This window comes from Mizuhopecten yessoensis, unplaced genomic scaffold, assembly GCF_002113885.1.
Source record: "Mizuhopecten yessoensis strain PY_sf001 unplaced genomic scaffold, ASM211388v2 scaffold11129, whole genome shotgun sequence".
Taxonomy (NCBI): Eukaryota; Metazoa; Mollusca; class Bivalvia; order Pectinida; family Pectinidae; genus Mizuhopecten; species Mizuhopecten yessoensis.
The window spans coordinates 969,493-993,666 of NW_018408894.1; the positions used below are offsets into that span (position 1 = coordinate 969,493).

At 35.5% G+C, this 24,174-nt stretch overlaps 1 protein-coding gene across 2 annotated transcripts; it reads left to right on the top strand.

The window, feature by feature from the left end:
• Positions 1-1,268: 1,268 nt before the first annotated feature.
• Positions 1,269-24,174, top strand: LOC110466304. Of its 2 annotated transcripts, none has more exons than XM_021522716.1 (4): positions 1,269-1,506; positions 19,837-20,034; positions 20,602-20,775; positions 22,606-24,174. In XM_021522716.1, the coding sequence occupies exons 2-4, from the start codon at positions 19,962-19,964 to the stop codon at positions 22,869-22,871; spliced, it is 513 nt and encodes a 170-aa protein (XP_021378391.1). In that variant the 5' UTR covers positions 1,269-1,506; positions 19,837-19,961; the 3' UTR covers positions 22,872-24,174. The 2 variants fall into 2 exon arrangements, with proteins under 2 accessions (XP_021378391.1, XP_021378392.1); XM_021522717.1 differs by lacking the exon at positions 1,269-1,506 and adding an exon at positions 1,527-1,901.

Sequence of the window (24,174 nt, forward strand, 5' to 3'; positions counted from 1 at the left end):
ATAAACTGTAGAAAAAAAATGTTTGGTCAAGCTTGGTAGTGACTGCAGGAAGCCTGAACATTTTAAAATCCAGACTGAATGATCACTGGAGAAATCTGCCTATTAAATTCACACCTTATTAGATCCAGAAACACAAGTAACTCATAGGTACGCATACGTTATAATTTAGTGATACCGTATCGCTAATTTAAACAAATGCATCAATAGTAGTTATTGGGGGACTTAATGGAACTGATGATAACCGGCATTAAGGAAGTTATGAATATTATATAAATCACTAATTAGAGTTGGGGGTTAGAGAACCGGTTTAGCTACCCATAAAGAAGTATAAGGCGAGCATGACCGAATCGCATTCAAATGTGTCGCTCACCATAGTGTACATAGTGGCTAGAAACGGGGGACAATGGAAGGGTAGTAACATTATTTGCTATCCTCAACAGTTTAACATTGGAGAACATGAACTTTAAGGTCACGTGCCAATCCGCAGTTAATGTTGCTGGAAGTGGGTTAGTGAATTTGTTTCGCTACCTCTACAAATCTGCAACTATATATCAGGAATTTTAATTGTACAGAACATTGATTTTTAGTGTGTTAGTGTGCACTTTTAACTATAAAAACTTGTCACCAACAAATATGCACATACCAAAAAGTATCGATGACAACAAGATATAGGACAGTATCACAAGTTGAACACTTACAACGACTGGAAGAACAGTGCGAACAGAGTAATCTCTATTAATGTATATAAACAGGGAAACACATAGAACCGTTATATATATATGTACATATTTCGGTCATATATCCCAAGCTTATATGATAATGAACTGACACGAAACAATCAATACTTATTACTTTAATGTAATGTTAGATGTATATGAAAATTAAATTTTAAATTCTATTTAGCCTTTGATACGCAAGCAAAGCGTTACATTTGACATAACAAAAGCTAGATAGTTAATTCGTGAAAGATTGGGCATTTAGACGATCAAACATAGAAAACACTTGATGGCGCCGTCTACAAATCACAAGCACATTACTACAAATGGCAGTACCAATTTCAGAAATGATAGCTTTATAGTTAAAACTACAAGCCACTGAGAAGCTGTCAGAATGTGAAGAGTACCGCCAAGGTTTGGATTAATAGCAAGAACTATTCACTACACGTACACTTCGGCACGCCAGTTTAGGTACAGATGCGGAACTAAATTATTTCATAGTGTTACCATGGAAACAAAGTTCGCGCAAGCGTGGAAGATGAAAATATCTGACCCAAGCATGCTACCGTAAACAATTCATCACAAAGATACGTTCTAGACAAAATGGCTGCTCCTGATTATACGTAGCCGAGAAGATTCAGTTTGGTTGTTTTGATGTGGTAGTGGAATACTTGGTTGGACCTGGAGTTTTACGTGTAGCTGATACATGTGTAGTGTCGGATCGATAGGCTGACGGCACGGCGACACAAGGCCGCGGCATATCAACAAGGGAACTGCATATTTATAATGTGTAAGTATAGATGTTGTGAAGGTTGTGTGGTGGGGAGAGAAGCGGTACGACACACACCCTGTATTTGTTGATATGTCTAGTGTCCGTGCAAACATCAACCCACCATTACCTTTCCCTACACGTGTTAATTATTGATACCATCAGGACAGATTGGTAACCGATCATCAGGTACAGATTACGCCGTACATAAATATGACCTTCTACCACAGAATTTCTGTGTGAAATATTGACTTTGGGCCATCAATTGATCCCTCTCTTTCAGTACTGAGGCGTGATACAGTTATTAGTAAATTGTTTGTAACTGTTACTGTTAACGGATTATACTACAACGCACCATGCATAGTGGGAACGCTTGTTTGGTTCCAACCGGAAGTCAACTGTCAATGCCATGTTCTGTGAGTATGACATCCTAAGATAAGGAAACATCTTGTTTTTCATCATGTTGATAGATCAACAAGGTTTTCTTAATATTACGTAGTTATCGTTAGGCCATCTTTTGTTTAGTTTTCTGTAACATGTCTGAATTTGTAGGGTTGGGTTTTGATGTTTCTGAAAGGAACTTGCGTGTTTATATTTATTTCTGCTCTTTGTAATTATGTTCTTCATACAAATGATACACATCACTCGCTGTACAACAAACGTATCTGTTGGTGCTATTTCGTATACTTATATTTTTTTCCTGTCGACACAAATTATTTAAGTGTACAGGTACTCTTTCACGTTACTCTATTTTTCAAAACCTGCAAAAGTATTTATATTTACTGTTTCTGTACACAAATATATCTATATTTACTCTTTCTGTACACACAAACATATCAATATTTACTCTTTCTGTACACAAATATATCTATATTTACTCTTTCTGTACACAAATATATCTATATTTACTCTTTCTGTACACAAATATATCTATATTTACTCTTTCTGTACACAAATATATCTATATTTACTCTTTCTGTACACAAATATATCTATATTTACTCTTTCTGTACACAAATATATCTATATTTACTCTTTCTGTACACAAATATATCTATATTTACTCTTTCTGTACACAAATATATCTATATTTACTCTTTCTGTACACAAATATATCTATATTTACTCTTTCTGTACACAAATATATCTATATTTACTCTTTCTGTACACAAATATATCTATATTTACTCTTTCTGTACACAAATATATCTATATTTACTCTTTCTGTACACAAATATATCTATATTTACTCTTTCTGTACACAAATATATCTATATTTACTCTTTCTGTACACAAATATATCTATATTTACTCTTTCTGTACACAAATATATCTATATTTACTCTTTCTGTACACAAATATATCTATATTTACTCTTTCTGTACACAAATATATCTATATTTACTCTTTCTGTACACAAATATATCTATATTTACTCTTTCTGTACACAAATATATCTATATTTACTCTTTCTGTACACAAATATATCTATATTTACTCTTTCTGTACACAAATATATCTATATTTACTCTTTCTGTACACAAATATATCTATATTTACTCTTTCTGTACACAAATATATCTATATTTACTCTTTCTGTACACAAATATATCTATATTTACTCTTTCTGTACACACAAATATATCTATATTTACTCTTTCTGTACACAAATATATCTATATTTACTCTTTCTGTACACAAATATATCTATATTTACTCTTTCTGTACACAAATATATCTATATTTACTCTTTCTGTACACAAATATATCTATATTTACTCTTTCTGTACACAAATATATCTATATTTACTCTTTCTGTACACAAATATATCTATATTTACTCTTTCTGTACACAAATATATCTATATTTACTCTTTCTGTACACAAATATATCTATATTTACTCTTTTTGTACCCAAAAACATATCTATATTTACTCTTTCTGTACACAAATATATCTATATTTACTCTTTTTGTACCCAAAAACATATCTATATTTACTCTTTCTGTACACAAATATATCTATATTTACTCTTTTTGTACCCAAAAACATATCTATATTTACTCTTTCTGTACACAAATATATCTATATTTACTCTTTTTGTACCCAAAAACATATCTATATTTACTCTTTCTGTACACAAATATATCTATATTTACTCTTTTTGTACCCAAAAACATATCTATATTTACTCTTTCTGTACACAAATATATCTATATTTACTCTTTTTGTACCCAAAAACATATCTATATTTACTCTTTCTGTACACAAATATATCTATATTTACTCTTTTTGTACCCAAAAACATATCTATATTTACACTTTCTGTACACAAATATATCTATATTTACTCTTTTTGTACCCAAAAACATATCGATATTTACCCCTTCTGTATACAAATATATCTATATTTACTCTTTTTGTACCCAAAAACATATCAATATTTACCCCTTCTGTATACAAATATATCTATACTCACTCTTTCTGTACACAAAATGTATCTATATTTCCTCTTTCTGTACACATAAATGTATCTATATTTAGTCTTTCTGTACACAACTGTATCTATATTTACTCTCTTTGTACCCAAAAACATATCTATACTTACTCTTTCTGTACGCAAATGTATCTACATGTACATACCCTTTATTTCTGTACACACAAATATATCTATATGGACTCTTTCTGTACACACAAATATATCTATACTCACTCTTTCTGTACACCTTATATTTACTCTTTCCTTACACACAAATATATCTATGTTTACTCTTTCTGTATACAAATATATCTATACTCACTCTTTCTGTACACAACTGTATCTATATTTACTCTTTCGGTACACAAATATACTATATTTACTCTTTTTGAACCCAAAAACATATCGATATTTACCCCTTCTGTATACAAATATATCTATACTCACTCTTTCTGTACACTCAAATGTATCTATATTTTCTCTTTTTGTACCCAAAATAATATCTATATTTACTTTTTCTGTACACAAATAGATCTATATTTACTCTCTTTGTACCCAAAAACATATCTATATTTACTTTTTCTGTACACAAATAGATCTATATTTACTCTCTTTGTACCCAAAAACATATCCATATTTACTCTTTTTATACCCAAAAACATATCTATACTTACTCTTTCTGTACACCTTATATTTACTCTTTCCTTACACACAAATATATCTATATCTACTCTTTTTGTACCGAAAAACATATCTATACTTACTCTTTCTGTACGCAAATGTATCTACATGTATATACCCTTTATTTTTGTACACAAATGTATTATATTTACTCTTTCTTTACACACAAATATATCTATACTCACTCTTTCTGTACACAACTGTATCTATATTTACTCTCTTTGTACCCAAAAACATATCAATATTTACCCCTTCTGTATACAAATATATCTATATGGACTCTTTCTGTACACCTTATATTTACTCTTTCTGTACACAAATATATCTATATTTACTCTTTCTGTTCACAAATATATCTATATTTACTCTTTCTGTACACAAATGTATTTATATTTACTCTTTCTGTACACAAATGTATCTATATTTACTCTTTCTGTTCGCAAATGTATCTACATGTATATACCCTTTATTTTCGTACACAAATGTATCTACATGTACATACCCTTTATTTCTGTACACACAACAATTACTACAAATGTATCTATATTTACTCTTTTTGTACCCAAAAACATATCTATATTTACTCTTTCTGTACACAAATATACTATATTTACTCTTTCTGTACACAAATGTATCTACATGTATATACCCTTTATTTTTGTACACAAATGTATCTACATGTACATACCCTTTATTTCTGTACACACAACAATTACTCGTGAAGTGGTGGCGGTTACATAAAAGTTCAGTCACCGTTGTTTCAGTCAGTTTCATTGAATTTAAATAAACATGATTTAATTAAAACGGTCATGAGTTGTTAAACTCATTCAAGCACACATTCTTATAGTTTGTCGGGTGACTTATATTGCTGTTTCCCAAACGACGAGCTATGCTGCGTAGGAATTAGTTTGTGGTGAAGTGTTTGGTCAATGATTAGTCTCGTTCGACCAGACGCTTGACCAGCTTGCGCAGACAACAAGAGTTTGGTTGAACGAGACTAGTCACTGATATGCAGAAATCACAGTCATACCCAAACTATTATTAAATATTACACTCCAAAGAATTTAGATATTGTTCGATTTTAATAAATTATGAATGGTTGTTCAGACCGTAAATTAAAAACAAACAAAAAATAGCATCCATTATTTTACAATATCGCGCCTGAATTCAAACCGCAATGTTCATAATAGATTGTAACTTATTATGGATCCTTCTTCAACTGCATTGCTGTTTTTTGTATATACTGTAATTACTTCCCCTTACTTTTGTTTTGGATATAAATATAGCACGTTAGGGCACTGGGACTTCAGTTGACAAGGTATAGCTCAGTCAGTTAGAACGATAGTAAAACCCTTTTTTCTGTGTCCAAAAATAATCTCGACCAATTTTTTTGAAGATTTCCCTCTATTTCATATGGGATTTCCTTATATCAACCATCCCCTGATTTTCTATGGCTTCCCTTTGCCAGTAGTTTGAATCTCTATATAATTATGCCTAAGGGAGTTGCCCAAATAAGGAGTCCACTACTTATACTCTAAACAATAGGGGATTAATCCTCCATTGTCTATATATCAGTGGGTCTCCAGTCAGGTCAGTGATCAAGGCTCACCGGACTGACTCTACCTAATCTTATTGTTCTAAGGTCACGGTGTGGTGATCACCCTGTCATTAGGTATATAGGTAAAGTGGTATTTCAAAGGTAGAGTCTATTTCATGATTGATATTCCCGTATTTTCACCAGTTGTTTCAAGTACACATGGTCACGAGGAGTGATTTAATATAACAATTAAAAAATATAAAATACCAAATTTTTTAAAGACAATGAAACATCCTCATTATAGCATCACTTCATCAGGTGACTAATAACCAATGTTAGCATAAAAGCATGGCGTGTACATCCTTTTCATGAGGTGTTGCCATTGTACATATGTATGCATACTATTTCACAATAAAAGACAAACAGTTAAATCATAATTCATATTTACAACAAAATGAATTAATATTAAATTGCGAGCATACTTGCAAAAAAGAAGTTCTATATATATTTGGTGGCAGAAAGTAGTATACATGAAAAACCGACATGACAATTCTAATTTATTAGTTTTAGATAAGTGCAAAAACCTAGATTTCAGTTAAACAGCACAACGATATTTTTTAGTTGCTGTTTTGTTATTGTTGCTATTGTTGTTGTCGCCGTTGTCTTGTTTTATACATGTAGTTAACTTATGACTGGTTAGACCGGAGTAGCTGCACGTCGCCGATATAAATAGTCTCGACTAAGCGTGTAGGTAAGGGATATATCGGATTTACAGGAAGGAGCCTATCTCTAATTTATGACATTTGGCAGCGATCGTGACACCGAGAAAATGTTAACAAAGTCCCTGGTCCAAACCCACAGTGTGGCGATTTCGGATAGTTCGATTGAGTAGTTCTGGGATGATTGATGACGGCGCAGTGTCCACCGATCAGAAAGGATTGTATGTGTTATTGTGTGGTCAGTAGATCTAGACTGGACAGTGGTGTCCGATACATATACTGACCACTGGGTATTGATTGACAGAGACGATTTTTTCCAAAGCTACAACAAATAAGCTTAATTGAATATTGCATTATTATAGTTGTCTCCAATTTCCCATAATGTCTATATAGTTCATAAAAAAGAATCCACAAATACTCTGCTGTTATGTAGTATCCTCCACGAAACACAGAGAATAGGCGTCAAATTGTTACGGGGGCAAATACGAGAATTGAGGCGTCAAGCTGGCAGTTGTACCGTTCTCTAATCAGCATGCATCAATTTGTCGGCACATCTTCCAATATTCCTGCCACCTTTGTCGGACACTCACAGATGACCTCTTGCTCTCCAGTGGTCAGTAGGATCGTTAATAACGACATTTACTGTTATCACCCCCAGCATGTTTCCAAACACACTCACATTGTCCCTCCTATATGTACATAACGGTAGCTGTCAAACTAGTTCCCAAAATAAATATTTTGTCCGGATATAACTGTTAATTAGGACCAGATAACACCTCTATCCAGACCCTGGCCCTTTGTTCTAGCCCTCGTGTTAAATGGGTTGTTGTAGTGTGGTACACACCCTGGATGTGAACGAACACTCCTATAGAGCGACAACTATAGTCGATAACATGTAACTATCGTTTCACTACTCAAAACACTTCGATTTCTAAAAACCCATTAAATATGAAATTATATTTTATCCTATTGTAAATAAATGTTGCAAAAAAATTGATTCTATAGAACATCCATAAAAATGCCAAATAAAAATTATACACATTCCAAGTGTAGCTAATAGTAGGATTGTCTATGAACTGTTGGTAGACCGGTCTGTCGGATGTACTTATCCCACATCTGTTTCAATCGATTTCCATGTAATAGGACTTCACAATGCTGAAGTACCCAATCACATTTCACATATACCTGTCAATGAGAGTCGTTCTGCACATTCGAATGTTTGCTCTGTTGTCAACGTGGCCGACTGTGTCATAATTAGTCTTCTCGGAACTGGGGCAATATCTCAGTGCATTGATTATCATACGGAAACGGGCCTTTCTGTATGTACACGGATAATTTTTGTATGCTCATATACGGTAGCATCTATGACGTTGTAAACTTATCCCCCTGTCTATAATTTCTTATTTCTTTGGTCATTTTTTCAAAAAAAATATTGAACAAATTGAACTAGAAGTTTGACGTTGACATTGTCTTGTAGTTTTGCTTTCCTGCCATTTTTCCCATAGTTAAATAACGCTGGTGTCTTGAGCCATAAAAGTAAAACAAGCGATACATCCAGATCCTGGTGGGCGCTCAGATCGATAAACAACTCTAAAGTGAATCGAGGCGATTCAGAAAATATGTATACAATTAGTGGGCACAGTTTTAGGGTGGACCAGCTATAAAAGTCAGTGTGACCCTACCGAGTAACATCAGCCCAAGGGCCTAGTGAAGTGTAAGCTTAATCTCATCGTCACTAACAGTTTCGAGTTGATTTCAAAGATATAAAAAAATCGGATTTAGTGTATTAATGTAATTTAATTGTCTTTGGGGTAATTTAGAAAAACGAAAAAACGAAAATTTATACATTCAGTCAGAAAAAAAATCTGTGTAATTTCCTTTTCCCTATGGTTAAGCTCAATGGAACTTGAAAGTCTTCGAAGTGAAAATGATCCTGACGGGGCTGATAGGCAGTGTGTGACAAGTAGATTTCTTAGAAGAGCCTTTCTGCATAGCAGGTAGACGAGGAGGCACCCTCGCCCATTATTACACTAACTCTGTATATATACAATACGAATGCACTTAACACCTACTACGTATACACTTACTACCTATGCACTATACACTTACTACGTATAAACTGACTACGTATACACTAACTACATATACACTAACTACGTATACACTTACTACGTATACACTTGATACGTAAACACTTACTACGTACACACTTGATACGTAAACACTTCCTACGTTTACAATTACTACATACACACTTACTACCTATGCACTATACCCTTACTACGTATACACTTACAACATACACATCAACTTCGCATACACTAACTACATAAAAACTAACTGCATACACATAATACATAAACACTAACTGCATGCACATTAACTACGTATTTACTAACTACATAAACTTTAACTACATATACACTACCCCCGTATACACTAACTACGTATTCACTTACTACGTATACAATTACTACGTATACACTTGATACGTATACACTTACTACGTAGTCACTTGATACGTATACACTTACTACATATTCACTTACTACCTATGCCCTATACACTTACTACGTAGTCACTTGATACGTATACGTAGTAAGTGTATTATGCAGTTAGTGTTTATCTAGTTAGTGTATCCGAAGTTAATGTGTATGCAGTTAGTTTTTATGTAGTTAGTGTATGCGAAGTTGATGTGTATGTTGCTAGTGTATATGTAGTTGATGTGTATGTAGTAAGTGATGTAGATAGTGTATACGTAATTAATGTATATATCGTTAGTGTATACGTAGTAAATGTTTATGTAGTTAGTGCATACGTAGTTGATGTGTATGTAGTAAGTGATGTAGATAGTGTATACGTAATTACTGTGTATGTAGTTAGTGTTTATCTAGTTAGTGTATACGAAGTTAATGTGTATGCAGTTAGTGTTTATGTATTATGTGTATGCAGTTAGTTTTTATGTAGTTAGTGTATGCGAAGTTGATGTGTATGTTGTAAGTGTATACGTAGTTGATTTGTATGTAGTTAGTGTTTATGTAGTTAGTGCATACGTAGTTGATGTGTATGTAGTTAATGTTTATGTAGTTAGTAAATACGTAGTTAATGTTTATGCAGTTAGTGTTTATCTAGTTAGTGTATACGAAGTTGATGTGTATGTTGTAAGTGTATACGTAGTAGGAGTTAAGTGCATTAGTATTGTATATATACAGAGTTAGTGTAATAATGGGCGAGGTTAATGTTTATGTAGTTAGTAAATACGTAGTTAATGTTTATACGTAGTTATTGTGTATGTAGTCCGTGTATACGTAGTTAGTTTATATGTAGTTAATGTTTATGTTGTTAGTGTATACGTAGTAAATGTTTATGTAGTTAGTAAATACGAAGTTAATGTGTATTTGGTAAGTGTATACGTAGTAAGGGTATAGTGCATAGGTAGTAAGTGGATAGGTAGTAAGTGTATACGTATCAAGTGACTACGTAGTAAGTGTATACGGAGTAAGTGTATACGTAGTAAGTGTCTACGTCGTTAGTGTATATGTAGTTAAAGTTTATGTAGTTAGTAAATACGAAGTTAATGTGTATGCAGTTAGTTTTTATGTAGTTAGTGTATGCGAAGTTGATGTGTATGTTGCTAGTGTATACGTAGTTAGTGTATACACTAACTACATAAACACTAACTGCATACACATAATACATAAACACTAACTGCATACACATTAACTTCGTATACACTAACTAGATAAACACTAACTGCATACACATTAACTACGTATTTACTAACTACATAAACATTAACTACATATACACTAACTACGTATACACTAACTACGTATACACTAAATACGTATACACTAACTACGTATACCATAACTACGTATACACTAACTACATAACTTACTACATACACATCAACTACGTATCCACTAACTACATAAACATTAACTACTTACACATCAATTACGTATACACTAACTACATCACTTACTACATACACATCAACTACGTATACATTAACTACATACATAAACATTAACTACGTATACACTAACTACATACACATTAACTACGTATACACTAGCAACATACACATCAACTGCGTATACACTAACTACATAAACACTAACTGCATACACATAATACATAAACACTAACTGCATACACATCAACTACGTATACATTAACTACATAAGCATTAACTACGTATACACTAACAACATAAACATTAACTACGTATACACTTACAACATACACATTAACTTCGTATACACTAACTAGATAAACACTAACTGCATACACATTAACTACTTATACACTAGCAACATACACATCAACTTCGTATACACTAACTACATAAACACTAACTACATACAAATCAACTACGTATACACTAACTACATAACTTACTACATACACATCAACTACGTATACATTAACTACATAAACATTTACTACGTATACACTAACAACATACACAGTAACTACGTATACACTAACTACATACACACTAACTACATAAACATTAATTACGTATACACTAACTACATCACTTACTACATACACATCAACTACGTATACACTAGCAACATTCACATCAACTTCGTATACACTAACTACATATACATTAACTACGCATACATTAACTACGTATACATTAACTACATACATAAACATTAACTACGTATACACTTACAACATACACATTAACTTCGTATACACTAACTAGATAAACACTAACTGCATACACATCAACTACGTATACATTAACTACATAAGCATTAACTACGTATACACTAACAACATACACAGTAACTACGTATACACTAACTACATACACACTAACTACATAAACACTAACTACATACACATTAACTACGTATACACTAACTACATACACACTAACTACGTATACACGAACTACGTACCCAAGCTACGTTCACACTAGGTATACATAGACTAGGGATTCATAAATAACGCAGCCACTAATTTCATACACACCAAACACACTTACTACGCGTTCACTAACTACGTACACACCAACCACACTTACTACGCCTTCAATAACTACATACACACCAACCACACTCACATCAACTTCGTATACACTAACTACATAAACATTAATTACGTATACACTAACTACATCACTTACTACATACACATCAACTACGTATACATTAACTACATACATAAACATTAACTACGTATACACTACCTACATAAACATTAACTACGTGTACAGTAACTACATATACATTAACTACGTATACGTTAACTACGAAAACACTAACTACATACACAATAACTACGTATACATCAACTACTGATACACTAACTACATATACACTAACTCCGTATACACGAACTCCGTACACAAGCTACGTTCACACTATGTATACATTGACTAGGGATTCATAAATAACACATCCACTAATTTCATACACACCAAACACACTTACTACGCGTTCACTAACTACGTACACACCAACCACACTTACTACGCGTTCACTAACTACGTACACACCAACCACACTTACTACGTGCTACATACACAATAACTACGTATACATCAACTACGGATACTCTAACTACATATACACTAACTACGTATACATGAACTACGTACACAAGCTACGTTTACACTAGGTATACATTGACTAGGGATTCATAAATAACACATCCACTAATTTCATACACACCAAACACACTTACTACGCGTTCACTAACTACGTACACACCAACCACACTTACTACGTGTTCAATAACTCCATACACACCAACCACACATACTACACTAACAACATACACATTAACTACGTATACACTAGCAACATACACATCAACTTCGTATACACTAACTACATATACATTAACTACATATACATTAACTACATATACATTAACTACGTATAAATTAACTACGTATACATTAACTACGTATACACTAACAACATATAAACACTAACTGCATACACATAATACATAAACACTAACTGAATACACATTAACTTCGTATACACTAACTACATAAACACTAACTGCATACACATAATACATAAACACTAACTGCATACACATAATACATAAACACTAACTGCATACACATTAACTTCGTATTTACTAACTACATAAACATCAACTACATATACACTAACTACGTACTACATACACATCAACTACGCATACATTAACTACATAAACATTAACTACGTGTACAGTAACTACATATACATTAACTACGTATACGTTAACTACGAAAACACTAACTACATACACAATAAATACGTATACATCAACTACGGATACTCTAACTACATATACACTAACTACGTACTACATACACATCAACTACGCATACATTAACTACATAAACATTAATTACGTATACACTAACTACATCACTTACTACATACACATCAACTACGTATACACTAACTACATATACATTAACTACGTATACACTAACAACATATAAACACTAACTGCATACACATTAACTACGTATTTACTAACTACATAACCATTAACTACACATACACTAACTACGTATACACTACCTACGTATACACTAACTACATAACTTACTACATACACATCAACTACGTATCCACTAACTACATAAACATTAACTACGTGTACAGTAACTACATATACATTAACTACGCATACATTAACTACGTATACATTAACTACGAAAACACTAACTACATACACAATAACTACGTATACATCAACTACGGATACACTAACTACATATACACTAACTACGTATACACGAACTACGTACACAAGCTACGTTCACACTAGGTATACATTGACTAGGGATTCATAAATAACGCATCCACTAATTTCATACACACCAAACACACTTACTACGCGTTCACTAACTACGTACACACCAACCACACTTACTACGCGTTCACTAACTACATACACACCAACCACACTTACTACGTGTTCAATAACTCCATACACACCAACCACACATACTACATGTTCAATAACTACATACACACCAACCACACTTACTACATGTTCAATAACTACATACACACCAACCACACTGACTACGCCGTAAATAGCTACATACACACCAACCACACTTACTACGCATTCAATAACTACACACACACCAACCACACTTACTACGCATTCAATAACTCCATACACACCAACCACACTTACAACGCATTCAATAACTACATACACACCAACCACACTGACTACGCCGTAAATAGCTACATACACACCAACCACACTTACTACGCATTCAATAACTCCATACACACCAACCACACTTACAACGCATTCAATAACTACATACACACCAACCACACTTACTACGCATTCAATAACTACATACACACCAACCACACTGACTACGCCGTCAATAGCTACATACACACCAACCACACTTACTACGTGTTCAATAACTACATACACACCAACCACACTTACTACGCATTCAATAACTACATACACACCAACCACACTTACTACGCGTTCAATAACTACGTACACACCAACCACACTTACTACGTGTTCAATAACTACATACACACCAGCCACACTTACTACGCGTTCAATAACTACGTACACACGAACACGTATACACTGATTACGTATATAAAACTACATGTACACTATTTATAGACTATTTGCTGAAACAATTATCTCGATAGACACTTCTTTGGTAGTTTGATGAGTATGTGTTATAGCACAGGTACGGTATAGTACAGGTACGGTTAGTACAGGTACATTATAGTACAGGTACGGTTAGTACAGGTACGGTTAGTACAGGTACGGTATAGTACAGGTACGGTTAGTACAGGTACGGTAGAGTACAGGTACGGTTAGTACAGGTACGGTATAGTACAGGTACGGTTAGTACAGGTACGGTATAGTACAGGTACGGTTAGTACAGGTACGGTATAGTACAGGTACGGTTAGTACAGGTACGGTATAGTACAGGTACGGTTAGTACAGGTACGGTATAGTACAGGTACGGTTAGTACAGGTACGGTATAGTACAGGTACGGTTAGTACAGGTACGGTATAGTACAGGTACGGTTAGTACAGGTACGGTATAGTACAGGTACGGTTAGTACAGGTACGGTATAGTACAGGTACGGTTAGTACAGGTACGGTATAGTACAGGTACGGTTAGTACAGGTACGGTATAGTACAGGTACGGTTAGTACAGGTACGGTATAGTACAGGTACGGTTAGTACAGGTACGGTATAGTACAGGTACGGTTAGTACAGGTACGGTATAGTACAGGTACGGTTAGTACAGGTACGGTATAGTACAGGTACGGTTAGTACAGGTACGGTATAGTACAGGTACGGTTAGTACAGGTACGGTATAGTACAGGTACGGTTAGTACAGGTACGGTATAGTACAGGTACGGTTAGTACAGGTACGGTATAGTACAGGTACGGTTAGTACAGGTACGGTATAGTACAGGTACGGTTAGTACAGGTACGGTTAGTACAGATACGGTAAAGTACAGGTACGGTTAGTACAGGTACGGTTAGTACTGTTTACTACGCATCGTAGGCCATGTCCTGTTACTAGGTTGTCTTGTTAGGTCTCACCTTAATTATTGATGAGAATTTGATCAATAGATCGCAACGACGTCAACCAATACAAATCAAACGGGAACAAGCCTTGGTGACACTAGGGAGACAGGCCTAGAATCGTTAGTTTATGTACCCATACACGTGTTTTCTGAAGCGTTCAACAGTCTGTGTGCGATACAACTTTAAGGACTACCAGAAAATCGATTTGTATTTTTTTTTCCTTCTTTGAACAAATTCTAAAGACTTAAGCATTTATTTTCTGATCGAAAATATTTTACTCGACATTTGTTCGGTATAATTGGGCACTACCGACTCTCCAACGTTGTACAGCTGGAGGGAAATAGGCAAAGGCAGTGAACAGACCATCGAGTTTAACCGCTGATACTCATATGATATGTTAATATGTCTAGTATTACTAGTTAAGTGTATGCCAATGCTAACTGAACGGTATAAGACATTTCAGGTTACCACAAAACTGCGTCTTGATGAGAGATCTACCACACTAACGAACCTTTGATACATTTTTGCTTTGGTGGAGAGTTTATCAACTGAAAATTGGAATTCTGGCTGTGCGCGAAAGTAAACTATAAACCCCAACCCTTAAGAGAGTCCGATACCCAGACGTCACGTGGTCTGTTCAATGTTATCAGGATCCTTCTAACATTTAGATGAGGGGAAACCTCAAACAAGTGTTATCTCCATCACAGCTCAGTGAGATTCTGTAACAGACCAAGCTTTTATCAATACGGGTATTGTAACGTCATCACGGACCTGATGTTTACACTAGATAACACAGGCGTCTCGAAAAACGGCCAACAGTTTCACCTAAACAATGTCTGTTACTTAAGCATAACTGATATTTCAAAATGACACGACAGCGTTCACAATGAACAATGGTATAACCACGATTCTAAAAAGCAAGGTAGAATAACCTCCATCCTAAAACTTAAATAACGATTTATTTATTTCAAAAGCAACGATAGACCTTTCAGTGGTATAACGTAATGGACAATTGATGACATTGTATACGGTGTGCAGCAATGATGTAATGCTTACTCTCAATGGTTGAAGTTGTTCGATGATTACGGCGCAATGTTTTGTTTTGTGGATTTTTTTGAGGTCAGAAATGAATAAATATGCATTAACCATGAACTGAAAAGTGATGTTTGTTTCTATAATTCAATTCTAATAACAATGATTATGGTGTTTACTGTAGGTACTGGGAAAAACGGTCTAATTCCATACATGATCCTGGTAACTCCTTTAAAACATAATCTCCATGCTGAAATCTATATAGCATGACCTCCATTCCAAAAGTTTAGTAATATAATCTACATTTAAGAAACCAAATAATATAACCAAAACTCCATTATGAGAGTCCAATAACGAAAATCCTATTCCAAGAATCAGAAAATAATTACTTCATTCTGAAAACAAATAACATGCATAATTTACCTCATTTGAAGATACTACTATCGAAGGTCTATACAAAATTAAAGATACGATTTTGAATTTTGATTAAAATGTGCGAGCAAATGGCTTAATCGGGGGACTTAATGTTTACTACCCTTCATGATTTAATTCACTGGGTTGAATATCTGGGACAACTACAGTATCTATCGGTGTCAGCTTACTTTACAGGGTGACACTACAGCAGCCTTAACAACGTGTTTGTCTGACAACTACAGTATATATAGTGGTCAGATTTCTTTACTGGGTGACACTACAGCAACCATAACAACGTGTTTGTCTGACAACTACAGTATATATAGTGGTCAGATTTCTTTACTGGGTGACACTACAGCAACCATAACAACGTGTTTGTCTGACAACTACAGTATCTATCGTGGTCAGCTTACTTTACTGGGTAACACTACAGTAACCATAACAACGTGTTTGTCTGACAACTACAGAATCTATCGTAGTCAGCTTACTTTACATGGTGACACTACAGCAACCATAACAACGTGTTTGTCTGACAACTACAGTATCTGTCGGGGTCAGCTTACTTTACAGGGTGACACTGCAGCAACCATAACAACGTGTTTGTCTGCCAACTACAGTATCTATCGGTGTCACCTTACTTTACTTGGTGACACTGCAGCAACCATAATAACGTGTTTGTCTGACAACTACAGTATCTATCGGTGGCAGCTTACTTTACAGGGTGACACTACAGCAACCATTACAACATGTTTGTCTGACAACTACAGTATCTTTCGGGGTCTGCTTACTTTACGGGGTGACACTACAGCAACCATACCAACGTGTTTGTCTGACAACTACAGTATCTATCGGTGTCACCTTACCTTACATGGTGACACTACAGCAACCATAACAACGAGTTTGTCTGGCAACTACAGTATATATAGTGGTCAGATTTCTTTACATGGTGACACTACAGCAACCATAACAACGAGTTTGTCTGGCAACTACAGTATATATAGTGGGCAGATTTCTTTACATGGTGACACTGCAGCAACCATAAAAACGTGTTTGTCTGACAACTACAGGATGTATCGGTGGCAGCTTACTTTACAGGGTGACACTACAGCAACCATACCAACGCGTTTGTCTGACAACTACAGTATCTATCAGTGTCACCTTACTTTACATGGTGACACTGCAGCAACCATAAAAACGTGTTTGTCTGACAAATATAGTATCTATCGTGGTCAGCTTACTTTACAGGGTGACACTACAGCAACCATTACAACATGTTTGTCTGACAACTGCAGTATCGTTCGGGGTCTGCTTACTTTACGGGGTGACACTCCAGCAACCATACCAACGTGTTTGTCTGACACCTACAGTATCTATCGGTGTCACCTTACCTTACATGGTGACACTACAGCAACCATAAGAACGTGTTTGTCTGACAACTACAGTATTTATCGGTGTCACCTTACTTTACATGGTGGCACTACAGCAACCATAAAAACGTGTTTGTCTGACAAATATAGTATCTATCGTGGTCAGCTTACTTTACAGGGTGACACTACAGCAACCATACCAACGCGTTTGTCTGACAACTACAGTATCTATCGTGGTCAGCTTACTTTACTGGATGACACTACAGCAACCATAACAACGTGGTTGTCTGGCAACTACAGTATATATAGTGGTCAGCTTGCTTTACATGGTGACACTGCAGCAACAATAAAAACGTGTTTGTCTGACAACTACAGGATGTATCGGTGGCAGCTTACTTTACAGGGTGACACTACAGCAACCATTACAACATGTTTGTCTGACAACTGCAGTATCGTTCGGGGTCTGCTTACTTTACGGGGTGACACTCCAGCAACCATACCAACGTGTTTGTCTGACAACTACAGTATATATAGTGGTCAGCTTACTTTACATGGTGACACTGCAGCAACAATAACAACGTGTTTGTCTGACAACTACAGTATCTATCGGGGTCACCTTACTTTACTTGGTGACACTACAGCAACCATAACAACGTGTTTGTCTGGCAACTACAGTATATATAGTGGTCAGATTTCTTTACATGGTGACACTGCAGCAACCATAAAAACGTGTTTGTCTGACAAATATAGTATCTATCGTGGTCAGCTTACTTTACAGGGTGACACTACAGCAACCATAAGAACGTGTTTGTCTGACAACTACTGTATCTATAGTGGTCAGCTTACTTTACATGGTGACACTACAGCAACCATAACAACGTGTTTGTCTGACAACTACTGTATCTATAGTGGTCAGCTAACTTTACATGGTGACACTACAGCAATCATAACAACGTGTTTGTCTGGCAACTACAGTATATATAGTGGTCAGATTTCTTTACATGGTGACACTACAGCAACCATAACAACGTGTTTGTCGGACAACTACAGTATCTATAGTGGTCAGCTTACTTTACATGGTGACACTACAGCAACCATAACAACGTGTTTGTCGGACAACTACATTATCTATCGGTGTCAGCCTTCTTTGCATGTGTTGTGCGTTCGTTATGTCACTCATTATGGCCGTCATCAACGTCACTATGGAAGCCGTGTGTATGTGCACTAGTACAAAGCTCTATTATCTATCAAACAATCAAGGATAGTTGAAACATAATTTATGCATGTTTTGTAAGTGGCAGTTATAAAACATTCATAGACATATTATATTTTATTGAGTTACCTTGTTAAACGATATGAGTATCTGCAGTTAAGGGAGGGGGAGCTCAATACACCCCGGACAAAAACATTGGGTTGGGAGTTGGTTTATCTAACTAACAAAAATGTTATATATAATCTCATTGAATTGGACTGACGATGGGAGCGGCCACATTGGCATGTCTATTTCTTAATTGTAACAGTTCCGTCACTTTGTTTCAGGCGTTACTGGTCAGAATGACCAGTGACAGGATGTGACATCATTGATCTGTGCTGTACATGCGTAAACGTATGATGCCTCGATATCGCGCTGACCCTGACCTCCATATTCTGACCACGTGAAAAATATGTGGCCAAAGGCGGAAGTTCACCCCATGGCCGGTCTGGTCATCTGGCTCCTGTTGTGTTTAGCTTTGGAAGGTAATTGACAGTTAAAATGACTAAACCGCACCTAACACCATCATTTAGCTTACATGTAATTATGATACGAAGATACGATTCGTGATGACGAATATCTCATTCCCTTTCCTGTGTGTTGTGGATCTCTTACCGCATGGATTCTACATAACATTTGACTTGAAATGTATATTTCAAACGCGTTGCTGAACACGATGTTCTATGTTTAAGTACAAGTACAGGACATTTGGGGGGGGGGGGGGGGGGGGGGGGGGGGGGGGGGGGGGGAAGCGTCAAACGTTTTTGCATTCCTTAGAGACCTCTTGTTTCATTGTCACTGTCTCCTGTTAGACATTCAGTAATTCAGAGTTAAAAGAGTCGACTGTCTTAAGGGATTATTACTGAAAGTTTGGAGGATGATTTGTATTAAAACGATGTATTCAAGATAATTGGCATGGCTTCTACGCTTTGCAAATATTTTTGCTGGAGTAGCTTATGTCGAGACGATAGAATGATTTGAAACGATTCTTGTCACTTTTTCATTTATATTTTTAAGACAAACAGAACACTGTTATGTTTTCTCTGTTACAGCCGACGCCATTGGATGCTTCCAGTGCACTTCCGTCAACAAGGGAAATGCCGCATGCGAAGACTCTTTTAACAATACAGACGACAAATACTATATTTCCGATTGCTGGGCTAGTCGTAATGGGCGCCATGGTCTCTTTCCCGCCACCGAGTGTATAAAAATGATTGCCAATGATGGTAAGGTTTTATAACAATTTCCAAACAAGAAACCGCGACAAAGTGACTTAAAATGATTGACATTGATAGAAAACAAGGAACAAATTGACGTTCCATCAATAATGCTCCATATTGAAATATCCAATTGTGAAAAAGAGACAATGAACGTTCTCAGCTGACGGAGATATCACCGCTAGAGACATGACAGGCTCAGCTTCATTTTCAAACGTTCTATGTATTGTCATTTGATAATCAGCCCTACTCAGCTACAGTCACGTCGTCACGTTGATGGGAAGTGGCAGTGGTTCGTTCACAGGGGTTCTGCTACGAACCCGTAAATGAATGGGTATTATAGTATTATTAGTTTTTCTAACTACCTCGTTTGCATGTAAGTCAGTTAACGAAATGTACCTATAAGCTTACCTGTACGTATGTCGTGTCAAATCAATAGGTTGTTTATCTGTCAATGATTGCATTTTCTCATCTCACGACTTTTTTCTGAAAAATATTGAAAATAGCGGAACTATATTGTATGTTATCGATATGTGTATGTTATGTGTATACATCCCATAAGTTATAACGACAGCATGGTACAAGTATGGGCACTGGATCCGAACAAACAAGTGTTCGCTGGATGCGTTGTAATAAATAGATACGTAAGAAGTAATAACGACCGTGCAGACAAAGGTTCAAGGCATTCCGCCTTGGCTTTTACATAAACACGAACACGTGCATATCGTTACACATCACAACATACAGATACAGATATTTTATAAAGTCTCACCTTCAAACAATTCACTACAATGTCATAAAACCAACATACGTTAAAACTGCTGGAAGTTTTAAGAGACCTTGTCTATATATATTATATACAAGTAGAGAAACTAAAAAGGAAGACAAAATTTACAAAACAAAACACTAAACAATATATACATTAGTTTAAAATAACTCGCGATTAAATTATATTTTCATTTTGCGCTAAATGCATTTACATCTTAAAAGTTGTATAATTTACCTTAAAAAGCCCATATATTTATAGAAATAATTACATGAGTATGTGTATAGTTTATATTAACACTTAGACCTCATCTAGTGTATATAACTCTTAAACGTTGTAGTAGATGTTTTTTGGTGACAATTTAAATAAAATAAAAAAAGCTATATTTTTTCATATCTACCAGTCTCTCATCCTCGATATCCATGGGTTATGCTCATTTTCGCTCTCTGCACCCCTGGAATATGTCATAGCAACATTGAAGGCTCAGTGTGTGCCACCTTGTTGATGAGACAAGAAGACTAGTTTGATCCTTTCACTTTCAAAAGAATCTCGCGGTCGCGTAACCGCTAAAATTTGACTGACTTTGAAGTCGAGTGCTGTCCCTTTGTTATCTTCTAAGGACAGGTATCAGCCTAGCAGTTGGCCAGGTCTTGTTACCTGAGACCAATCAAACAGCTGTCTGTGTAAATTTGGAGGCACGTTAGTCTAGTGGTAGGACGCCGGACTCGTGATCGAAGGGTTGCGGGTTCGAGTTAACTTATTCAAGAATGGTAAAATTGACATCCAACAGGACATACGGCCCGGCAGGCCAGATATTGCAGCATCAAAGAACATTGCTGCTGTAAAAGTAATAAATGAGGATGCTGGTTGTTATACTGTTTCTGGGGTCAAACGTTTGAAATGTGCTAAATATATATCGAAAAAGTACGATAATTACGACGACTCAAGAAGGCTATCTGAGTTACTTTCAGGGGGCGTGACCTGTGTGTATTTTGCAATTAATTATTTTATCGACGTCATTGTTTTCTCAAGTATTTTCCGCAATAAACACATGTACATTTTGTCATCTTTAGATTCAACTGGGTTTTCGCTGGTGGTGCGGGACTGTGTGGTAGATAATGGCGGTACTAACTCGGAGACAGAGATCGGACGACAGAGCCACTGTGGATGGATGAGGGAGATACAGTATAACGACAAGAGGATGAAGGGATGCATCCTCAGCTGTAACTCCGACGGCTGTAATGGCGCGTCTGGACTGAGGACTTTGCACGTGCAGACGCTTGTTTTATTGGTGCTTGTAACTAAATCGGCGACACGGAAAATATTGTGCAACAGCTGATGGGTGCATGCCAACGGCATCGCAGTGTTTCGTGATGTTTAAAAGGAGTTCTGGTGACGATTTTTGTTACTAGATTTTAGCGTGCTCAGTCAGTTAAGGTTGTAATAGCACATATTTCTAAACAAATATATTTCATCTCGAAGGACATTGTGTGACAAATAACCTATCTGAGATAACGCTAAACATGTATAATTCTTGCCTGTCTTGTGCAAGTTACTATTTATGTATGAGCGTCTGCGTTTTTGATGCTTTTTACGTGTCTCGGTGCATATTAGACAAATGCACACCAGGACTAGCTGGATACAGTTTAAATCTACAAGATTTCTAGCGCTTATGGTGTATCATAATAACGTATTATATACACACGAACGTGTTTTAATGGAGTTATTCATTAAAAGGTGTGCTACTCCTCAATAAACTGAAGTAAAGCTAGAATGTTTTCCCTTTCGTACAATGTAGATTCGTCTGTTATATACTAAAGTATTCTACGAAATTGTATGCATAGCGATAGCAGAATGAGAATGAATGAAGTGCTGATCTACACGACTGAAATGTATTCAGACTCAGCTAATGGACAGAATTACAGGCATTTAATCATCTTACCATAGAATATAAAACAGTTTTGGACTTGATTACTAAGATATAATTGATGCTATCCGCTGTTGTCCGTTTCTTTTAGTAGTATCATAATGTGATAACATTATTTGTATAATAGATGTCGCATGGTAAACTCTTATCGTCCATTTTTTAACTTAGTTGTGTTAATCTCTGTAAATACTAAGTTGTTGTTGTTGAAACGGTTTACTAGTCGTGTTGCAAATATCTTTCCTAGATTTGATAGGGCGGCTACATATACAGTACTTTATTGAAATAGTATACTTTCGTGAAATGCACGTGTTAACGGTCACTGTTATGTAGAAGTAGTTTCGGAATCATCTATTAATTCTATTATTCGAATTCGAATTGGAAGCGTTGACATTTCTACATTCTCTACTTTCTATATACATTAAAGTTATTTCACTGTTGTTGAACATTGAGTTGATCAGGCCTTTACAGCGAGTTGGTGACATGAATTTATCATTAACGGAGGAATGTGTTCACGGATCCAGTAACTATATACAGCATCAATATTTTCTATCCCATACAGCGTCAATGAAGTATATCAAATGTCATCATATCAGTTAGAAATCATGTAACATTTGTAACCGTTTTAGATGAAATGTAATATAGGTATTTGTATATACATAAATTGGAATTTTTAGCCCACCATCAGATGATGGTGGGCTATTCAAATCACCCTGCG